The sequence below is a fragment of the Ammodytes marinus genome, assembly GCF_949987685.1.
Source record: "Ammodytes marinus genome assembly, chromosome: 11".
Classification (NCBI taxonomy): domain Eukaryota; kingdom Metazoa; phylum Chordata; class Actinopteri; order Uranoscopiformes; family Ammodytidae; genus Ammodytes; species Ammodytes marinus.
In genome coordinates this window covers 29,325,147-29,347,155 of record NC_137215.1, presented here as the reverse complement: position 1 = coordinate 29,347,155, position 22,009 = coordinate 29,325,147, and the positions used below count along the sequence as shown (strand labels likewise).

The 22,009-nt window shown below is 41.4% G+C and overlaps 1 protein-coding gene and 1 long non-coding RNA gene across 3 annotated transcripts in view; one reads left to right on the top strand and one right to left on the bottom strand.

Annotated features, from left to right (window-relative positions):
* piezo1 (piezo type mechanosensitive ion channel component 1 (Er blood group)) overlaps positions 1-22,009 on the top strand; it is a 157,145-nt gene that overhangs the window by 50,009 nt on the left and 85,127 nt on the right. For both annotated transcript variants that reach the window (XM_080036320.1, XM_080036319.1), the window contains exons 5-9: positions 4,210-4,453; positions 6,597-6,810; positions 13,740-13,911; positions 15,121-15,210; positions 18,764-18,836. In XM_080036320.1, coding sequence (XP_079892446.1) covers positions 4,210-4,453; positions 6,597-6,810; positions 13,740-13,911; positions 15,121-15,210; positions 18,764-18,836 — 793 coding nt within the window. The remainder of the gene's footprint in view (positions 1-4,209; positions 4,454-6,596; positions 6,811-13,739; positions 13,912-15,120; positions 15,211-18,763; positions 18,837-22,009) is intronic.
* Positions 20,557-21,960, bottom strand: LOC307257172. Its single transcript, XR_013845082.1, has 2 exons — positions 21,673-21,960; positions 20,557-20,987 (listed from the first exon to the last, which is right to left on the bottom strand). It is a non-coding gene; the product is annotated as an uncharacterized lncRNA (long non-coding RNA).

The following is a 22,009-nucleotide window of genomic DNA, read 5'->3' as shown; positions in this document are numbered from 1 at the left end:
TACTGTATGTTACTATGATGACATCATAGCAGCTACTGTATGTTACTATGGTGACATCATAGCAGCTACTGTATGTTACTATGGTGACATCATAGCAGCTACTGTATGTTACTATGGTGACATCATAGCAGCTATGTTACTATGGTGACATCTTAGCAGCTACTGTATGTTACTATGATGACATCATAGCAGCTACTGTATGTTACTATGGTGACATCATAGCAGCTACTGTATGTTACTATGGTGACATCTTAGCAGCTACTGTATGTTACTATGATGACATCATAGCAGTTACTGTATGTTACTATGGTGACATCATAGCAGCTACTGTATGTTACTATGATGACATCATAGCAGTTACTGTATGTTACTATGGTGACATCATAGCAGCTACTGTATGTTACTATGGTGACATCATAGCAGCTACTGTATGTTACTATGGTGACATCATAGCGGCTATGTTACTATGGTGACATCTTAGCAGCGTGACACGGTGTAGTCCGTTGATTAATTCATTGAAGAAGATAAACGGCACACAATTAAACTTGACATCATGGGAATGTAATTTAAAAGAACAGCCAACACCTCAGGATAATAGGTTGGACCTCCACAAGTTTGGTTTATCCTTGGGAGTCATTTCCAAATGCCTGAAGGTAAAAACATTCATCTGTTCAAACATGTATAAGCAGCATGGGGCCACGCAGCCATCAACTGCCTAACTGACCTATTTGGCTTCAAGTTCAACTGTATACATGTCCACAGTCATGGCTGTCAAAAATAAATGTAAACACTATGTAGACACACATGCTGCAAACACTGTCATGTACTTAGTATCTGAAGTAACCTGTTAGATTTACCTGAATCTTTACATATATTCCAGCACTCCTTGCTCCATGCACCATTTTCAAATAGTGTAAAAATAAAATGTTGAAACCAAAAAAAAGTGGTGAACCAGCATACGACAATTAAAGCCACTACGAGTAACTTTGTCAGTTGGCGTCCCCTTTGGACAAAAGCGGTAGTATTTTTACGACGCCAGCTGTCATGACGCTGTTTTCTAGCTCGTGCCGGGCGTGCGAGATTCAAATGATCAGGAAGCAATATAGTGCATGTCCGTGTGTTGAAAGTGTGAGGGCACCGGACTCTTTTCTGCTCCGTGAGAGTGGTTAGTGACACAGCATCAACTAATGCCAGTCACTGCTACACACACCTGATTGCAATGAGTTGATGCAGCAGTGTCACCTAACTACTCTCTCTCACGGAGCTGAAAGATTACGTGTCCTCACACAAAGCGAATGAACGAGAGACGGCAGTTAGTATGGATCACGATGAGGTAATGTGTTTATGTTGTTGTAAATAATGACTATTACAGATGAATAATGGTCATCTGATGATGCTGGTGAGGCAAAGTAAACTTTGTTTTAGTAGGCTACCGCTCATTCATTTAGGAGTACACACTGCAGTCTAGTTCGCTCCCGTGAAATTGTGTATACGTTGCTTGGCAACGCCCTCCCGCCCGCCTATCACTCTCCCTTTAAGCTTTTCTTCATTGCATTTTCTTTTTTTTTCTTTGATGGTTCAGGCCCGTTATCAGTCATTATGACGACAAATAACTGTCTCAAACAAGGCTCCCGCTCCCCTTCCCTCACCTGGAGGGATAGGCTTCTCAAATCACGTTGCTGCGCCACACTGAAATCTGCGACCAATACGGATATGTGACCATAGAGCATGCACGCGTGAACCGAAAATCGGACTGGGTGTGCGACCAGACCAAATGCAGTAATAAAAACTATATAAAAACGTCTTTCTTTGCACTGATGGTCTCGTTTGCTGTTAAAGGTAATTAATGATTATCAGAGGAAACATGAGGCTGTTTAAAAGATATTTAAATGTTACTCGTAGCCGCTTTAAGTCACATTTTGTAGGATGGTGGTGACTTTGTGTTCTGTTCCTCTGTCTTCCTGTGCCACCTATTACTGTTTATCAGGAGTGTGTAGTGCTTGTATGTGTGTGCACTGTGTGTTTACAAGGATATTAGATGACTCTGCTACCCCTTGACTACCAGTGTTTGAGCTAAGCTAACCTGGAAGAGAGACCATTGCCCATTTCTATATCAAAAGCGCACACACAGTTACAGGAACGGTTTCTGTAACCTTTTCTGGAGCCGGAGAGAGAGAAAAGCAAAGAGACTTAAATATTAAAAATGTTGAACTATTCCTTTAAAGGCTGTGATCGAAACAGTGTATGCCTGGATTTTAGATCCCCTTTTAATTTGATTGTTGTTTGTGCAGTTGGAATGTTCTGGTTTTAATCAAAATGTATTTATCCAACAGTAATCTAAGAATATATTACAATGGAGGCCTTTTCCATTCTGCAAACATAGGGTTCCAAAGCCTGGTCTCTACTCATGACATACCTTGGATCAAGGAAGGCCCATCTGTTTGCTGTTCAGCTCTGCTCATATGAACGTCACCTTATCATTCCAATGACGTCATGGACTTAGTAGACACTCTCCCCGTGTTCCAATACCCATACTTCCCTACTATATAGTATGCCAGAAAAAGATGTAGGATGTCCCAATACATGCACGTCAATTGTAGTATGCTGAAAATACACAAATTCCCCACTGACTCCAATTGCATTTTGGAGTATTCGTCTTTATTCTTGAAATTTTTAGACATCATGAAAACAAATCTTCCTTATCTGATTGTTTGGCTCTCCTGTTGCCCTAAAACTCATCTGTACTTTAGTATGTAGTGTAGTAAAAAGAAAAAGTATGTGATTTGGAACGAAGGGAAAATATCCTATTGGAGCAGCATAGCAATCTTCTCTGTTGTATCCGTTTCATGCAGTTTTCAGCTTTGGAATTGGAATATGATTGATACAAATCTGTTACACAAAAAACTTTATTTATACTTTGTTTGAGTCCATGTGACAGAATGTGCCGAGGACCTGATGACACGGCAGAGATCTTTGGTTCAGAGTATTGAAAAAAAAACTCATGTTGATATAATGGCCATTAAATGGTTGTATATGAAAAATATACATACGCAAACAGACAAGGTTTAGTAACATAAACACCTAAATGTACATTTTGGACCATTGATTTATGAAAGAAGGCGTTCTTGAAGCAAAATAGACAAAAATCACTAAATTGACCAGCGCTTGAAAAAACAATGTTTTTTTGCCAGCCGTATCTCACTATAACATTATTTCCTAGTCCTTCCAGTTAGGAGCTACTATATTATCCCTGTAACACTTTACAATAAGGGTACATTAATTAATGGTTAGTTAATGCTTAATAAGGGTTAACTAACCATTAGTTAACTGTTAACTAATGGATCTAGTAAGCATTTACTAATAGTGTTCATGTTAACTAAGGTATTAATTAATACATTATTTAATGTTTATAAATATCCTATATTAACCTTGGTTAATACATTAATTAAGCATGAACCAAAAGTTGATTAATATAATAATAAGCATTAATTAACTGTTAACAAACGTAATTTTTTTAACATTACTTAAGCATAATTAACCATTTACTAATGCTTATTGTAAAGTGGGAACAATTTATCCATTAAGTGACACTTTATATATGCACACCAGTGCTGAATAGGCATTACTGAAGTATAATTCACCATAATAGGCATTACTTCAGTGTAATTAACCATTTATTAATGGACTTTGTGACCCTTATTGTAAAGTGGGAACCATTTATCACTTGTTACACTTAATCAATGCAAATTAGTGCTGAATAAGGATTACCTAAGTACAATCCATCAATCAACAATGCTCTTTGTGACCCGTGTACATTCTCTATAATAACGGTAACACTTTACAATAAGGGTACATTAATTAATGGTTAGTTAATGCTTAATAAGGGTTAACTCAAACCTACACTGTTGTCATTTTATTTTGAGACTAATCTATGTAGGCTATCTATAACTCCTGGGAGAGGGATCCCTTACTCTGTCAACTCTCCCTGAGATTTCTCTTAAAAAAAAAAAATCCCGATAAAGGGTTTTTTACTGGGAGTTTTTTCTCAGCCGAGCTAAGGGTGTAAGGGCAGGGTGTCATACTGTATGGAATGTAAAGCCCACTGAGGCAAATGTCTATTTGGGATATTGGGCTATACAAATAAAAATGATTTGATTTTATTTGATTTGATTTATATCTAGTGTCTTTTTGTTCTTGTCCCACCTTTAGCTAGAAGACGAGCCAACAGAACAAAGCACAAAGGCTGAGGTAGAGGAGGAGGAGGAGGTATCGGGTGAAGATGAAGAAGAAGAAGAAGAAGAAGAAGAAGAGAGGTCGTTGCCCGGCGACCCTGACGAGGAGCTTTCCACGGCGACCAGAGCCAAGCAGCTGGCCGAGCGTCTGAAGGCAACAGCCCGCAAAGTCCTCCGTGACCTGGGGAGAGTCCTGGCCATCGGACTGCTGGCTCTGGCTGGTAGGACACTGTGTAACATTAGGATCTGTGTAACAAACCTTGTATGTCTAAAACGCTCATTTTTCAGGAAACAAAATTAAAAAAAGGGTATTGTTTTTAATCAAATGAACTCTGCGTCGCCAATTCACAAACTTCTTTTTAATACTTTTCATTAGTGGAAACGTTATTAAACCCCCACACACACACAGACGTGAAGTGTGAAATGCGACCGATAGCTGTTATATGAAGAAAAAAATATCAACTAAAAATGGAGATACAATGTTTCCGCCAGTCAGCGACCTTCTCAGGAGTCCACTGCATTTCACATGAAATGAACAAGATGCTGGAAGCAGTGGGAGCACAGTGGGGGTTGGCTCATGCTAGGTGCTCAATGTCAAGGCATTTCTCCTCAGGTTTATATATTTCATTCATCATTCAAAGCCAATGTAAAGCCAAATCCACAAACACCTCCTAACAATGTAGGGTTAGGATCAAATATGTCATTGTTTGGGGAGTTAGTTGCATGAAAGTAAGCATCTGAAAAGAGTTAGGCATAGGCTGTGTATAAGTCCAAATGAAAGATGTTATCATTTAAGTTAGACAAACTTTACAGTAATCCGGTTTAGATGAGGCGGGTTATGTACTGGATCGTATTACAGTATTTTTGAACCAATCACAGCACTTCTCCGCTTGAACTTTTTATATTAACAATGACTGTTCCCATGGAGACTGTTTGATACGGCCCCGCCCACACAGTACTGCCAGACCGTCTGGACAGTATAAAAGCTGTCTGTTTCACTTTAACTTTTATAATATTTATCAACATTTCATTTCAATCACATTTTTGTAAAAGCTTGTTAAGACACAGAACTTTGATATCACATATTGATTTGTACTGTTTTAGACCAGGTTTACTATATCTATATTACTATATATCTATATTACTATATATCTATATCCAGAGACAGTGTTCACTCTCCACTATTCTGAAATGTGCCTAAATACACACCCAGGTATCAGTCAGGTGTGGCCATTCTACTGATGCAGCTCTCACTGTGGTTTTAATGACTGTTTGCTGGTGATACGCAACCTCTAATTATCTGATATCATCTCGTTTCCACTAGACCTGCACTGTAGGACACAAAGGAAAAGCTGTGTTGGTTGCATGCATAACAGTTGAGGGGAAGTGTGATATTTAGTTTTTCTCTTCAAAAAACTGCAAAGCCCAAGTGAAGTATGAACGTGTTCACGACATGCCAGAACACCGCCTTTAACAGTTCGGTTGACATTTGTATGAGCGTTGGAGGAAAACATTCTTTATGAATGTTTGCGTTACCCATAGTAAAAAATAATATGTTTTCGAAATACGTTTTTACATTTGTGTGTGATTTTGGGTCCAAAATGATCATATACTGTGGTATGTCAAAATGAAATAAATAACAGGTCATACAGGTATACGTAGGTGAGGGTGTGCAGAACAAAAACATCCCAACAATGGCAACATGAACACACAGCGGTCTTCATCATATAGGGCCGCGATGGAGAGCTGCGAGTCATCGTTCACGGGCACAGAGACCCGCCTCTTTATAGAGCTCTGTCTCCTGATTGGATAAAAACTAGCGGGATACTCAAAGTTTTATCTGGCAATTACTGCAAAGCTGAATGACTGGGAGACCTGTGTTATGAACTGCGCATAGTGATTAAGTGATTGCTTTATGAATATTTAATTAACACGTATATTAACAAAAATCCTTTAAGTCATTTGACACACATGCACAAGGTAAGTCACACACATGGCACTGAAATGATGTATTCACTCACCTCCTCCATCTCTAACACATGCAGTTCTACATAGGGGTCCATCGCGCAGGGTCTGCACCCCTGGAGCAGTTTTGGGTTTAAGTGTCTTGCTCAAGGACACGATGGTAGTGATAGTGGTGCACCGTAGATGTAATAGCAGCCACCACTAGTTTGACTACTAACGCCCTCCTGTCCAGTGCTGGGGGTCCAACCAGAGACCTCACTGGTCGGCCCCTCCAGGCCATCCTGCCATTCCAAGGATTACAGTGGTTTGAAAGCGAGTGTTTTAAGATAGGGTTATTAAGAGTGTCTTCTGTCCATGTATGTTAAAAGTTGTTACCTGTCTCCCCCCACCCCCACCCAGGCATCACACTGCCCTCTGCCTTCTCAGCCGTCTACTTCCTGCTTTTCATCGGCATGTGCACGTGGTGGGCGTGTCACCTTCCCATCAGCCACCTGGGTTTCAATGCGCTGTGTGTGATGGTGGGCTTCTTCACCTCCGGTCACATGGTGTGTCTGTACCTGTACCAGAGTTTGTTGGCCCAGGCCCTCTTCCCCCCACACACTTTGTGGGCAAGGTAAGACCAGTGTTAGATAGTTACAAAGTACATTTACTTGTATACTGAACTTTTGTACTTTTCATTGAGTATCTGTACTTTACGTGAGTATCTGCTTCTTTGGGAACGTATGACTTTCACTCCACTACATTTCCAAGACAAGAATTGTACTTTTGACGTTACTAAGTTTCAGGCTAGGCATAGATTAGATTTTTTATTTTTCTGAAATACAAGTGGCGACACGCAACTTTTGAATGTTGTCATGATTGTAAATGTATATGCGATGAACCAATGTCATTTTATATCAGTCATTTGGGCTTAATATGTCTTCTCAATTTGATCCCCTTGTCTTGTTGGAACCAGAGTCCTACGTTAATTATTTGCCAGAAATCTACCCTTTGTACATTCGAATACACAGTATTTTTAAAAAGTAAATACCCTGGTACTTTGACTTGAGTAGAAAAGGAGCCTGGGCAACTTTCACTTGTGGTTGAGTAATCAATGAACAGGAGTGTCTAGACTTTGACTTAGGTACTGTTGAGTACTTTGTCCACCACTGGTTAAGTTTAATAGCCTGATCCTACCAGACCGTCCTACTTCATTTCATTTGTACAGAAGGTCTGGAATCGCTCAATTGACAAACGTAAACTCACTTGAAGGCGGGTGTCTGTTGAAGTTTAAGACTATTGGATCTGCCCAGTGCCACTCTGGATCTGCCAACCAATCACATAACGTTTGGTCGAGACGTATGTCATGCGCCGGCTTCTGACTTCAACTGAAACTGGCGCACAACCTCAACGTCATTGTTCTCAGCCACTCCCTCTGTTCGCTGATTGGACAGCCAAAATATCTGGCCGAGAAAACCCACGGATACACCGCAGACCCAGACTGACTACTGAAGGGAAATGAAAATTGAGCGGAAGTAGGTAGGCGGCCGGTGTGTACGTTCAAATATTTCAATTACAAATTATTTCCTTAACATTTCAGCCCTAACCCAACCTTATTAAAGGTCATTATACGCTACAGACGGTTCTTAAAGAGGACCTATTATACTTTTAGACTTTTATGACCTATAAACGTTGTTATAATGATTTATAGTCATGTTTAACCATACTAGCGTATCAAATAATTACGTACATGCATTTAGACGTATTCCCTGCTGACCGTCTGGGGTGGCTGTGCAGAGCGCTAAACACTAGGGCAGCCGGTCGAGAAATCACGTGTTCAAATCGGTTCAAATTTCCTGCCATCGTGTCGTCAAGATTACGGATTTTTCCATGTATGGTAATTAGTGGTGGGCCGTTATCGGCGTTAACGTGCTGCGTTAACGCTAGACTGTTATCGGCGATAAAAAAAATATCGCCGTTAATCTCTTATTCCACCTCCTGTTCGGCTCAGGGGAGATAATAATAGCCGGGGGCCGTTGTTGACACTTGAGGAGCCTTTATTCTCTCACACACCCGCCGCTCTCTCTCTCCATCACTTGCCCACGACACAATCGGGTATTGGAACGCAGGGTGGGTGTGTGTGGCCACCGGTCGCCACGTGACTATAAGTTTCCAAGTTTTAAACACTTCTATCTCTTCAACGTCACCGTACCCGAATCCTAAATATCCCCTTAGCAGACGCTATATTTCATCGGGGGGAAAACTTTGTTTAGCGCCACAGTTCGGCCGTAATGCTGCTGCAAACACACACACAGACACAGACACAGGCGCACACACACACGCTGCATGTCAGAGAGGGGCGCTACCAAAAAGACGAGAGGAGCGGTTGGAGCAGTTGGAGCGTTTAGAGACACATGCGTGCACATTTATTTACATACAATCGCAATCGCAGTCATTTGTGCAGTTATGTAAAATGTTTCACTAAGGAAAATTACAGAAAAAGTAACGCACAGTGACTTTGATGAGTAACTTTAATCTGATTACTGGTTTGGAGATAGTAACACGTTAGATTACTCGTTACTGAAAAAAGAGGTCCGATGCCGGTGTTGTGCCGAATTCCCACTCCCCGCCGAAATCCCACTCCCCTCTAGGAGGCTTAAACGCACCAGGCTTCTCATGGTGCGTTTAAGGACAGCTCGGAAAAATGTGTTACGACATGTAACAAATGGGTCTCTCTTGTAAATGAGACCCTGGGTCTCAATGAGATTTTACCTGTATAAATAAAGGTTAATAAAAAATAAAAAAATAAAAAAATGAATTAAGTGGTTGTAGAAAGTGCGGGGGACAGAGGGCACAAATCGTATAGACTCTCAAGTGCAGCACAACATAACTTATATTTTGATGAAACATGAATTAAATAGCCTACAAACAGTTTCCTCAAAGCCTAAGACGAAGGAACTTGGCTTGTAAAAATCGCCTCGGTTCGTCAAACTACAACTAGCAATACGCTAGGAAGGCAGTGGGATCCTGCGGGGGAGTGGGATTTCGGCGGGGAGTGGGATTTCGGCACAACACCGGTAACGCGTTACTAAGTAACATCTTGTTGAACATTATTTATTTTCATCACCAATTATCATAGTAGTCCAGCTTCCTCAAGCAGTTTGTGATGCATGTTGGAAACAGGAGATGAGCCCCTGGTCTGATGCGCCACCTGGCTTGAGAAACACGTTCTCAAAGACTTACTTTGAGTCATTATTTAGGGAGCACACACATATTATGAATGAATTCAAATGAGACATTTTAATCTAGATTAATCTAGATTAATTCCAAAATTAATCTAGATTAATCTAGATTAAAAAAATTAATCTATGCCCACCTCTAATGGTAACGTGCTGCTCAGGCAAGCTCCAGCCCATGCCCCCACCTTCCTGCTCTCAAATCTACCCGCGCGCTGCTGAAATTGTTCCGGAAGGAAGGTAACCAATCACAATGGAGTGGGGTTGGCAGGAGGGGGGGAGGGGGCGGAGAATCACAAAGCCCAGTGTGGAGAGTTACTGCTGTGCGCGCTAGGGTGAGAGGAAGAGTGTCCCGAAAATCTACATGGTTTTTTGTGATGTGATTCGTGTCAGGTTGCTCTACAGCAGTTTTTAACAAGAAATTAAGACCAGAAAAGTAGTATAATAGGAGATCTTTAAGTTAAATAAGAACTTTCTAAAATGAATGCAGTATTCCATTCATTTGCATAAAACAATAACATGAAGCAACACTTTCAAATTCCATACATCCCAATACTGTATATAAAAACAGAAAACTAATGTGATAAAACATTTAGTTATTAAATGAAATAAAACCACTAAACTCGATGTTACATTAGACGTAAACAGTTTTTTTTTAAATTATTATAATTTTTTGCTATTTTTGCTTTATTAGACAGATTTGGAGAGACAGAAATGAAATGGGGTAGAGAGACGAGGAATGACATGCAAAGAATGACCCAGGCTGGATTCTAACCCTGGTCTGCTGCAACAAGGACTGAGCCTCTATGGGAGGGGCGCTCTTACCACTACGCCACAAGCGACCCCCTTTAAAAAGATGTTTTACTTATGCCTAGAGTTTACAAGGCTGTTAGGTATTGAGTTTAATAAACTTAATTGGGTTGTAAAGTGAAATGACATTTGATATTTTTTATTAGTCAAAGGTTCAGTAAGCGGAATGGTCAGTTTAGCTAACTTCCTGTCAGTTACTGCAGTTAGCAGTCCCCTCCCTCGTCCCCACGTCATCACATTAATGCACTGCGGTCTTCAAGCAGCGAGTCATCTAGCATCATCTCAGATCCATAAGTGTGATAAAACATGATAAAAACCATCAAAACAGACATTGGGAAGGATTTTGACCTGCTCCGCCATTGTAGGCGCATAAACATTCACCCATCTGTCGCTCTGCACGGCGTTCTTTCTTCTGATTGGTTATCAGTAGTGGGATCCCCGAAAAGTTTATTTGCCGATTACATGCAGAACGAGTGACTGAGAGATCGGCTTTATGAAAAGCGCACACTATATAAGTGATCACTTCATGAATAAAGAGCGATTTAACACTTATATTAACATAAATAAATCGCTTACTTCACCTTTAAGTCATTGTCCGTGTGGAGCCGAGAGGTTGACATACATAGTTGACTAAGTATACACCTGGGTCTGTACTTTTAGAGGGTTTCAAAGCTCATGTTCAGGAAACCTTCTAAATCTATTCATAGTGTGCTTTGCTTGCAACATGTGGACATAGATTGAAAAGTCAGTGGAAGGAGCAGCAGTGAAAGTGTGAGAAGATAACAGGCAAAGGGAATAAAGCATGGAGGTATGTGAGGACAGGTTTGGATGGAGGTATGTGTGGCATGAGCATGGAGCAGCAGCGGTCTGGTGCCTCGTCACCTCACGCAATCAGCTGGGCGAGCGGTGCAGCATTCCACTGTGTGACTGACGTAGCATTCCTCAATCTATCATCACCCATGTCCACGCCAGCTCTCTCTCTCTCTCTCTGTGCGTCAGAATCACTTTAAAGGTGCACTCTGTAACTTTAGTTGTGTCAGAGAAAATTGAGCATTTTCGAAGGGTTACCCTTCACAAATGAATGGACCAACTTTCCTCATAAGAAAGAATAGAATCCCCTGGAACACTGTTTGAACTTAGAAAACTATATCTTGAAAGTTATTGTTTAGCTGTTGTTGTTGTTGTTGTTTACAGCAGCAGGGCCCACGGTTTAGTTTACAAAGCTTCTTCAACCCCTTTGCAGTTGACACATCAGGGTGAGGTGAGGGTACATTACAGTGGCTCACACTCCACACACTGTGCATACTCTTTTTGGACTACAGCTTTTAATACCATCAGGCCTGCTGCAACGCTAGCTTGAAATCCGGCTGACTCAGTCTCCTCCATTGGACTGGTCCACATAACCGGGCACTGGATTCCTTCACTTACATGTGGTATGGCACCTGGCTAGTGCTGCTGCCTAGGCCCAAAACTGTTCCCCCTCTGCAAACCTATGATTCCACATGTACTTCCAGCTCTTATTTGGGGACCTCAAAGCATTACCTATTCCCTGACAGGAAAAGTTGAACACAAAGTTTTAGCTTTTTGCCCTCAAGAAAATGTGAAAGAAACCGTTAGTGTTACTGGGCGTGCATTTTTGATAGAGAAGTGGGCAAAGGTTGCTAATCCAGGTTAGCTTAGCTCAATCATTGGTAGACAAAGAGAGCAGGTCAAAAGAGACTTGTTTTTAACGCAATGTTGTGTTCTATATTTTTACACATTATGTCATTTTAGAACCAAAAACCATATGTGACGGTCACGGACACTTCCTGGTTTCTCTCCAGTATTCATATCATTGTACAGTATAGAGGCTGCATGTCTCTTCCTGGTTTCTCTCCAGTATTTATATCATTGTACAGTACATAGAGAGGCTGCATGTCCTCTGAGGCAACGTCAGTTTCTGAAGTCATTAGCTGTAGTTCTTCAAGAACCTTGAATGTATGGATTACTGTACCTCAGTTGACCTGCACACACAGCATTAGAACTTCAGGGTCTCTTGTTTATCAGCTTTTTATTCCAAGTCCCTTTTTTCAGACGCGCTAACTGGCCGTGTCAGTTGGTTTACTATCTGGTTCCAGTGTTAAACCACAGCCATCATGATGTGTGCTTGAGAGTTCACACAGAAGGCGTGTTTCAAACGCTACAGCTGTCATTAGCTGGCTTTCCCTCCAAAGGGTTTTTGTTATGCAAAGAAAAATAAAGGAAACACTGGACCGCAACTACAACTCCTGACAACTTTTCAATATAGTTTTTTTTATTCAGCGTTGACATAGACTTTCCTTCACATTTGAATGTTTTCCAGACAATTTTTGTCTGAAAATATTGTCCCCAGTCCACCATGATTTGTATGTGTTGGCGTTTTAACTATAGGCTCATCTGTGTTCTATTTGGCATGTGGACAAGTTGGGTCCTTGACATTCTAAACTTGGCCAATAAGTTCTGATTACTGGGGAAAGAGAATGGTGACTGTGGCGAAGTGGGTAGGGAGGTCGCTTCTGGAGTGCAGGGTCGGAGGTTTGATCCCCCGCCACATGCCAAAGTGTCCCTGGGCAAGACATTGAACCCCGAATTGCTCCCGATAGTTAGCTTGCACCCTGCGTGGTAGCTGCTGCTATCGGTGTATGAATGTTTGTGTGATTGGGTGAATGTGTACGAAACAATGTAAAGCGCTTTGAGTCTGTGAACAACCAGGGAAAAGATATATAAGTGGAGTCCATTTACTTAACTTGACTGCTAACTTTTTTTTTCACAATATGTTTATTTTTTATTTTATTTTTTTTCACAAAACACACAAACAAACATCTCCACAATCACAACAAGGACACACACCAAGGAACCACTTAAAGAAAAGAAAGAAAAAATAAATAATACCATGTACCCATCACACTTGACTGCTAACACACTGTAAATAGTGACAGTATCATGGCGACATATCTTATTACAGTACCATCCCAGATCCCTCCAGATCATTGTCCTGGAATGTACTGTAGCCTGAGACACTTTGATTGATCCCTCCTAATCCACATACAGTAGATCTGCTCACAACACTTTTAATGAGCATTTGTTCATTTTGCCATTTGAAGGTGGGGTAAGCACTTCTGGAGAATGTCTGTTCACAAAATCACTTTTTGTCAAATCAGTGAATATCTCCTCACAATCTGCTACCTGTCCGTAAAATAAAGCTGGTGTTAATAATACGCAGCCTAGGCTCTGTAAATGGGCCTGTTCACATGCTAAAGTGCGTACTGTTGGTTTACATTCCTTTTCTTTACATACCAGTTTACAGAGCATAGGCTGTGTATGAACTCCAGATGTTCTTTCAGTGCACAAACAGTACGGACAGGAAGTCAATCGTGAGGAGATATTCACTGCTGTTGACAAAAAGTGATTTTGTCTACAGACATTCTCCAGAATTGCTTACCCCACCTTTATTGACCCACCTCTAACTCTCTCCCTATGTATCTGTGTTCATGTCTAGACTCTTTGGTCTGAAGGATATTATCATACCAGGGAACTGCTCCGCCCCCTATGACCTCAACCTCAACGCTGAACATGATTGGCCGGTTTATGTCAACCCAGGCATCCTGTTCCTGCTCTACATCACCATAACAACTGTTCTCAAGACAGGACGCCATGGGGCTCCTAACCAGGTATCTGCTAACTCTTCTTCTTTATCAACACTACTGACTTAACTGTGTCAATACCAACGAGGATCTGAAAGGATTAAAACAAAAAGAACAACATGCATTAATGCTGGAGTCAGCTACTCTGGAGAATGCTTGTCGTAAAAAATGGTGTTAATACACAGCCCTATAGGCCTCGTAAACTGGTATGTAAACAAAGGGGTATGTAAACGAAGGGGGCCACCGTAGTGAGCAACATACCAGTTTACAGAGCCTAGGCTGTGTATTGAAGACTGGATTTTTCTTCAGCGCACACACAGCGCATACATGTACTGTACATGTAGCGGATCGTGAGGAGATATTCACTGATTATGAGAAAAATAGATTTTGACAACAAGTGTTCTCCAGAATCACTGACTACACCTTTAAATGCCAGTCACATGACGGGGAGGAGGGCGCATAGACGTATAGCGGCATGCTGCCAAATACTCTCTTCTCCATGAGTTATTCTTATCATTGGGAAGATGTACGTCCAGCAAGTCCTGACCATTTCAAAAACAAGCTACATGCATGTCTGTTTGTGACAAATCAACAATTGATATAAAAGGACCTTTAATGAAAAGGGTATTTTAGAGAAACACTTTCAAATGATATACTATGATAATACAATTGCTGTAGATATACAGAAATTGTAGTTTTTCACATGACTGAACATCTTCCTAGTTTGTAAATATTTTGCGGGCTGTCGTGGGGCAGGTATTCTGAGCTGCCAATCTAAATGCACCTTCCTCCATGCAGTCCACTGTTGTTGTTTCAGCCTTTAGTGATACAGATCAGTGCAGCGGCTGAGTCTAGCATCAGTTTTGATGTGATGAGCTGCATATTACAGTTGGAATGAATATCCAACATGGCCCCCGCCACTCTGCCCTGCTCAGCCTTTTCTCACTCATTGACAGAGCACGGTGCCTCACCAGAGGGTTTCAGATGGGACTGGGTGGATGTTATAGCTGTGGTTCCAATTTAAAAACACCATGACACTGCAACCTATCAACACGTTAGCCTCATAACATATTTGCCTAAATCATATTTACTCTATAACCAATAAAATATAACTCAGGCAATTATGCTATGAGGCTAACGAAAACCTGTTCACCAATTGCAATATTTGTATTTATTCTTTTTAAACTGTGATTGGGATATGTGTTTGTCCTCAGATGATGTGTTTGTGTTGGGCAGGTTGAGGAGAGTCAGGACAAAGGGGACGTGGAGACAGTGGAGTTACGCTCATGGAGTCAACAGAAAGAGGAGTGTGAAGATGACACACAGGTAAACAGTCATATGTCTAGTGCTAACAGGCTGATGTTCAAATAGTACAACGTATTAGTCTGCTCACTTAAAGGCCTACTTCACCGGTGGAAATATGAAGGTGTATTGAACTCTGAGATCCTATGTAGTATAAATGTGCAAACATTTTAGAAATCGGTTCATCCTAGCCTGAGAAAAAGGCAGAAAGAGTGTGTTATGGTCTCACTGTCTAACCCAGGGGTGTCCACTAGGTCGATCGCGAGGGTAGTATGGGTCGATCGCGTGGCATTCTTAAGAAAAAAAAAAAAATTATTTCATTTTTTTATTTATTTTTTTTAACTATGAAAGAGCGAACGAGCTGTGCGAGCATGCACCGACGTTCGGTGGAGGGAGAGAGGACACCACTTTTGACATACAGTACATATCAGCAGTGGCGCAAAAAGTGGGTATGCACTATATGCGGCGCATAGGGGCGCCGCACTAGAGGGGCGCCAAAGCGATCGGGGGAAAATTATTTGGAGTCGGCATTTTTCTGTATTTAACAGCGTTTGTGTAAATGATATGATCAATAACAGAGGCACGTCAGTGATAAGGCGCATCCCCGCTCCTTCGCCTCCTCCTCCCCACACTATAGGCGCTCCAGTGCGCGCCCCCTCGAGCACGCGCTGGAGCGCGAGAGCTTTCATTTGAATCGTGTTGTCATCTGATGACAGGGACCTAAAGTTGGAGAGGCAGAAAAGAAAGCTCTCGGGGGCACAAAACCGAAAACGGGAAGATTGATATGGAGAAAGATTGCGTGTTTAGACAAACTTAACCTCAACTTTTCATGTTTAGTTATTTATACATTTTAATCAACTGAAATTGTGAGTCTGGCACATTGTCTCTGTAAGGAGACCTTACTCCCTCTCTCTCTCTCTCTCTCTCTCACACTCACTCACTCACACACACACTCACACACACACAGTTTGTCTTAGTTTCTGTTTCCAATTAACTGAACAAGATGATGGATTGGCTTGGATGAATGATAAAGAGATATTTGAAGGTCCTGATCAGACAGTAGATAAGATTCCCAGGTAGTGTAAACTAGAACAATAGGTTTTTCTTTGGAGCTATGAGTGTAACGACAAAGAAAATGTTTCTGAGGAAATGTTTTCTGCGGGTGAGCTGCAGGGCTTATGTACATGTATAGTGTTTGAAGTATGTTGTGCAATGCTAAGTATGATGTACAAGGCTAAGGAAGGGGGGGGGGGGCACCACAAAGCATCACAATTCAGAATCCCCCAAAGCATTACAATTCAGGATCGGTTTGAATAGTGCTGTGTAAGTTACACATACAGTATTACAGGAGAGAGAGAGAGAGAGAGAGAGAGTATATAATAGTTTATTGTAAGGGAATTTGGTGCGATAGATTGGTGGCTCTAAGTTTTTTTGTCTTATTTATTGCCTTTTCTCTCTCATTCACTTGAAAACATTTTTTATCAACAAGCTGGTCTTTCCAATTTAACCGTTTGTCTGAGCTGTTTTTTTAACGTTTTTCTTAGTAAATACCTTCACACGTTGTATGGATAAAGTCAAGAAGGTTGGCTGACTAACTTGTTTGGCTCATTTTACTATTCATTTTGAACTGAAATAAAACTTTTCTTTTTCTTTAATTCTCTTCTCCAGAGTTCACCAAATTGCTTATTTTACATGTTCAAATCACAAAAAATTCTGGGTGGGAAAACCCCAGACCCCCCTAAAGGGGTGTGTTTTCGGACATGTCACCTTTTTCATGTCTTATGAGTATGCATGCCTGACACTAGTGAGGCCACAAAAACCTAAATGCCCAGTATATAGTTTTATTTCTGATGACCAACCTGTTACTCACTGTGTCCTTTACTTTTGGGAGAATCAGTGCAGGCAGACATGTCATGGTTGAGCCGATCACCTGCTCTAATATGCAACTTAAAATGGAAGTCTGTAATTGGGGCGGGGGGGCGCCTGCTAAGTGCCTGCATACCCCCCAGAAAGTGGGTAGTTGCGCCCCTGCATATCAGTTTGTTAGCCAGTGAGCTAACCAAAGCTAATCCAAGTCAAGGAAGTGGAGAGGCTTCTGCACTGTGACAAATTCTACTAAAATACAGCCAGAGAGAGGAAGACTGTTCAGACAAACAGACCACCACATATTCTAGTGGGACAGAAGTGATCATTGAGAAGGATTTTTTTTGTATGACTATAATTCTGCCTTTTAAGATAAACCTATATGCATTTGTGTATATTTCTTGTTCTTTTAAATTAGAATTGCTTAAGCCTTCCTAGCCTAATACATAACATCACCACCAACAAAAAAATGTATAACAATTATGATATTGTATCGGACAGTATCGGTATCGACCGATATCCAAAACCCAGATATCGGAATCGGATCGGAACTAAAAATAGTGGATCGGTGCATACCTAGGTTCATGCAATTATTCAAGGTACACCAACTTATATTGTACATTCATTTTCAATATGTTTAAATAAATATGTACAGGCTTGTTTGGTTTGCGGTGCAGAACTTTCACTTTTATTTAAGAAGTATTTTATTTATTGAGACTTTGGTTGTATGCAGCAGTTTTTTCTTTTCTATACTGGAAAATACCTTTAGGCTGCAATTCTGCAGACATGTTTCCTCTTAACTGAGAACCGTACCGTACAGAACAGAACCGTGACTTAAAAACCGAGGTACGTTCCGAACCGTGACTTTTGACCCCTAATAGTAGGTGGTAGCTCACTTTGACTTGGTCATTTTCAAAGTAGCTCACAAGCTGAAAAACAGTGGGCACCCCTGGTCTAACCCTACATTTTTCCATGTGTGACATCACACATGGGAAAATGTAGGGTTAGGATTAACAGGACAGCTGGGGCAATGGAAGACTGAGGTAAGACTGAGGGAAGAAAAACCTCATTCATTATATTATAATAACGATTTTATAATGATAGAACGCCGGATACCTATGAAAAAAAAAAATCCTACTATCCTGTCAAACTACTTTAGTAAGAATTGAACACGCTCAACATCCCTAGTGTGCTACTCTGCCTATTGTGAGTGCTCTCCTAATAAGTGTATACGCTTTTATTATGGAGCAGGACTTCTAGTGTTAGATTGAGCAGATTTAGCGCTCATTGTGTAGTGGTTAAAGCCTCCCCCCACTCCCCACACACATAGAGGCTCAGTTCTCAGAAGCAGCAGACCACGGGTTGGAGTCCGGCTCGTGGTGGTTCTCTGCATATCATTCCCCTCTCTGCCCCTTTTCAACTCTGTCTGTCCAAAAACTATCCAATAAAGGATACAACACCAAAATAATTATTTAAAAAACATGTTTCAGTGGGGCTTCATCTGATTGGCCAAAGAATGAGACCAAAGTCTTTAGCTTGAATCGAAGCTGCATTCACATATCCACTATTCAGTAGATGTGCAGATAAATGCCTGTATTTTAAAGTGTGTGTGTGTGTGTGTGTGTGTGTGTGTGTGTGTGTGTGTGTGTGTGTGTGTGTGTGTGTGTGTGTGTGTGTGTGTGTGTGTGTGTGCTTGTGTGGCCTTCTCTTTCAGCTCATGCTCCTGTCTATGGGAACAGAAAGCAGCAGAGGGGAAACTGTAACTGAAGACAGTCAGCCGGATCTGGGTAAGAAGGCGTTTGTGACACAGACTGTCTCAGTGATAGTGGAAGGGACCTGTCAGTTCAAGATACCCACTTCATTATCACATTATGTCAAAAGCACAAACTGTGTTCTCACTACAGAGGAGTTTGTCATGGTGCCAACCCGTGCTCCATACATACTGGCTCTAATGATATTTCCGGTTATGCCAATTGCTAAGATATGGGTGCACATCATACAGTGACTGCATTCCAAATCTCCTACTCTTTCATTTTTTCTATTCTACATACTACAACTGATATATACAGTATATACAGTATCTCACAAAAGTGAGTACACCCCTCACATTTCTTCACATTTTTCTTTATATCTTTCCATGGGACAACACTGAATAAATGACACTTTGATACAATGTAAAGTAGTCAGTGTACAGCTTGTATAACAGTGTAAATTTAGTGTCCCCTCAAAATAACTCGACACACAGCCATTAAAGGGAAAATTCGCCGATTTTCAACCTTAACTCATCTACCATAATATCCTTTGGGTTGCAGTATATCCCCGTGTATTTTTTCAACATCGTCCGTTTCGCGGGGGCCGAGCTTCAAAAATCCATTCACCGGTGACGTTTCTGTGACGTTTCCGTGTCAAGGAAGAGCTCGTGCAGACTACAGACTCTCGAGCCGAGCTCACCAACCCCCCTCCCTGTGAATCCAGGGGGCGGGCTCTAAAAGCACGTGCGAACCAAAACAAACCGTCTGTCCATGCCCATGGTCCGTGACAGTTTACTTGTATCATTTCCTGCATTGAAAATTGCATCTTTTCACACGGGCACAGACGATATGGATGAGGATACTTTAAAAAGTGTGTTGGCTGACTGGAATGAACCAGCAGGGTATTTAGTTGGGCCAGAGAAGCCTACACTGCTGAAGAAATTCAGCGAGGAAATACAGTATGCAGAGAGGCCGAGGCTGCAGCTGTTTCAGCCTTGGTTAGGGTTAGCCTTGTAAGACAATACAACTGGACCACCATTAGAAACCGAGAGACATTTTCAATATCCCAAAAATAATTTGGAAAAGACAACAAATACCAGCAAGACCGGGAGGGCAGATGATCATTGAGTGAGTAACATTATTTTTTTCTAGCATGTTGTAACGTTATCTTTGTCACATTGTGTTGTCTGAGCCATTGCACTGATGTTGCACTTAGCATGTCTATAGCACTTTTCAGAAGAACCCTTTACAACAGGTCAAATAAAATGACCAGTCTTTTGTTCTTACATTGGCTGCTATTGTTACATTATAGCTTTGTGGAGAGTAACCACTTGTTTTGTGTTTTAATTCCTTTAGACATAATCGACTTGTCACACGTCGGTTCTTGATTGAGTGGGTGCTCCAAAGGGGAGAGACTTGGCAAGGGGACCGCATCGTCTTACCTGATTGTGTCATACAGCGCATCAGAGCCAAATATCCATCTCCAAATGGTCACTACAGGCGACAGGCTGAAGAAGACGCTACGTAGAAGCTACGGATGAGCTATGATCAAATATTTTGACCTGTAAATACTGCTGCTAACTATGGACACTGATTGAGATTTAATCATGTGAAAATGTGTCAATTCTCCTTGACTGTATTTACAAATAAAATTTTGTATAAACATGATTGTTTTTTGTCATTGCATAGGTAACCATTTTAATACATAGGTTTGACTTATCAACTAAAAGTGAAATAGTTTCAGAGAATCAAACACTTTATAAGGCATAGATAGAGTTTAATATAACAAGCAAGTAAAACAGTGTGCATTATTCTACACACAACTGTAAAGTATGTACATATACAAATGTAAAAAAGAAAAATAACATTTTCAAAAGCTTTGAGTTTCCAGTGTGTTGGGAAAAACAATTGTAGCATAATGCTTCCTTCGTCAAGTTACTGTTGAAATATTGAGTGATGTTTAGCAGCAGCTTCTTCTGTAGTTGGTTTTGGACATGTTGTGAGGGAGGGCAGGCTGAGGGAGCTGTAGTGATGATGACAGCACTTTGCAGGCAGCAGTCTCTTCTTCATGTGATGACGAGTTCTACGAGGGATGCTCTGAAGTGGTGCGTGTGTGCGGGATGTAAACAGTCTTCACAACAGAGTGCGTGGTCCTCGGACAATACACCATCTTCCTTTGGACCTCACCTGAAATGACAAATTATGATTGTATCACGAGGCCAGCCCAGCACTGAAGAGATGACAAAAGAAAAATCAATGTGTTATACTGTAAAGATAATGTTGCTGTTGCAATAAATATATAAAACAGACAAACCACTATGTAACCATAGATAGGTCAGTCAGTTAGTGCACTAACACAATAGTAGTCTTTTGTCTAAGAAGACATCATGTTTATATTAGCAGCCAAGCATACTGTATGCCAGGGTGTGGCTATGCATTTGCATTAGGAAGAGCCAAGACGACACAAGACTAGGGACATCAGTGCTAATCACCCAGCCATCACCATCAGCATAGCAATTGTTTATGGTTTTGGAAAGCTGATCATTTTAACGACATCGCTAATAACCATGCACATGGAAAACAAACACACAGTCACACACAAACAGTCTTGCAAATGCAACTAAATCTTCCTCGAGGATACACAGAGGGGCCTACTGCCCCCCTCACGAGTTCACTTCTAACTGTAGCTTAGCGGCTAAGGTAACTTGGCTACAGCTACAACCGGTAGACTAATTCCTCCTTGCCCCATCTATCAGCCTTACACCGGGACACAATATTCAACAGCGGTGTGGGCAGCACAGTTATTAATGTAGGGGAAACACTGATACTAACTACAGTAGGCTACTATGCAATTTAGCTCACGTTAGCTTACCTTTATTCGGATTCTTTTTCCCGGGGCTGGGGCTATGCATCACGCCGGTGAATAGGCAACAGGTAGGGCCTAGTATCTTCAGCTTACGCTTACTCCTGCTTCTTTTCTGTTTCCTAAAGTTGGCGCATCTAGGCACATTATAGGACGGCATGTTTTCTTTGTGGTAGTAGTCCAACAGTGAAATAATACGAAGCGCGCTATTACTGTACTGCTTACACGGGTCAGGTCCGTGCTGTGTTTGTCACCATGGTAACGCGAGCAGCTCGGAATCTGGGCAGGCTGGCTGCAGAGCGTACCCCCCCGCGCAATGCATCCTGGGGCCTGTAGGAACTGTAAA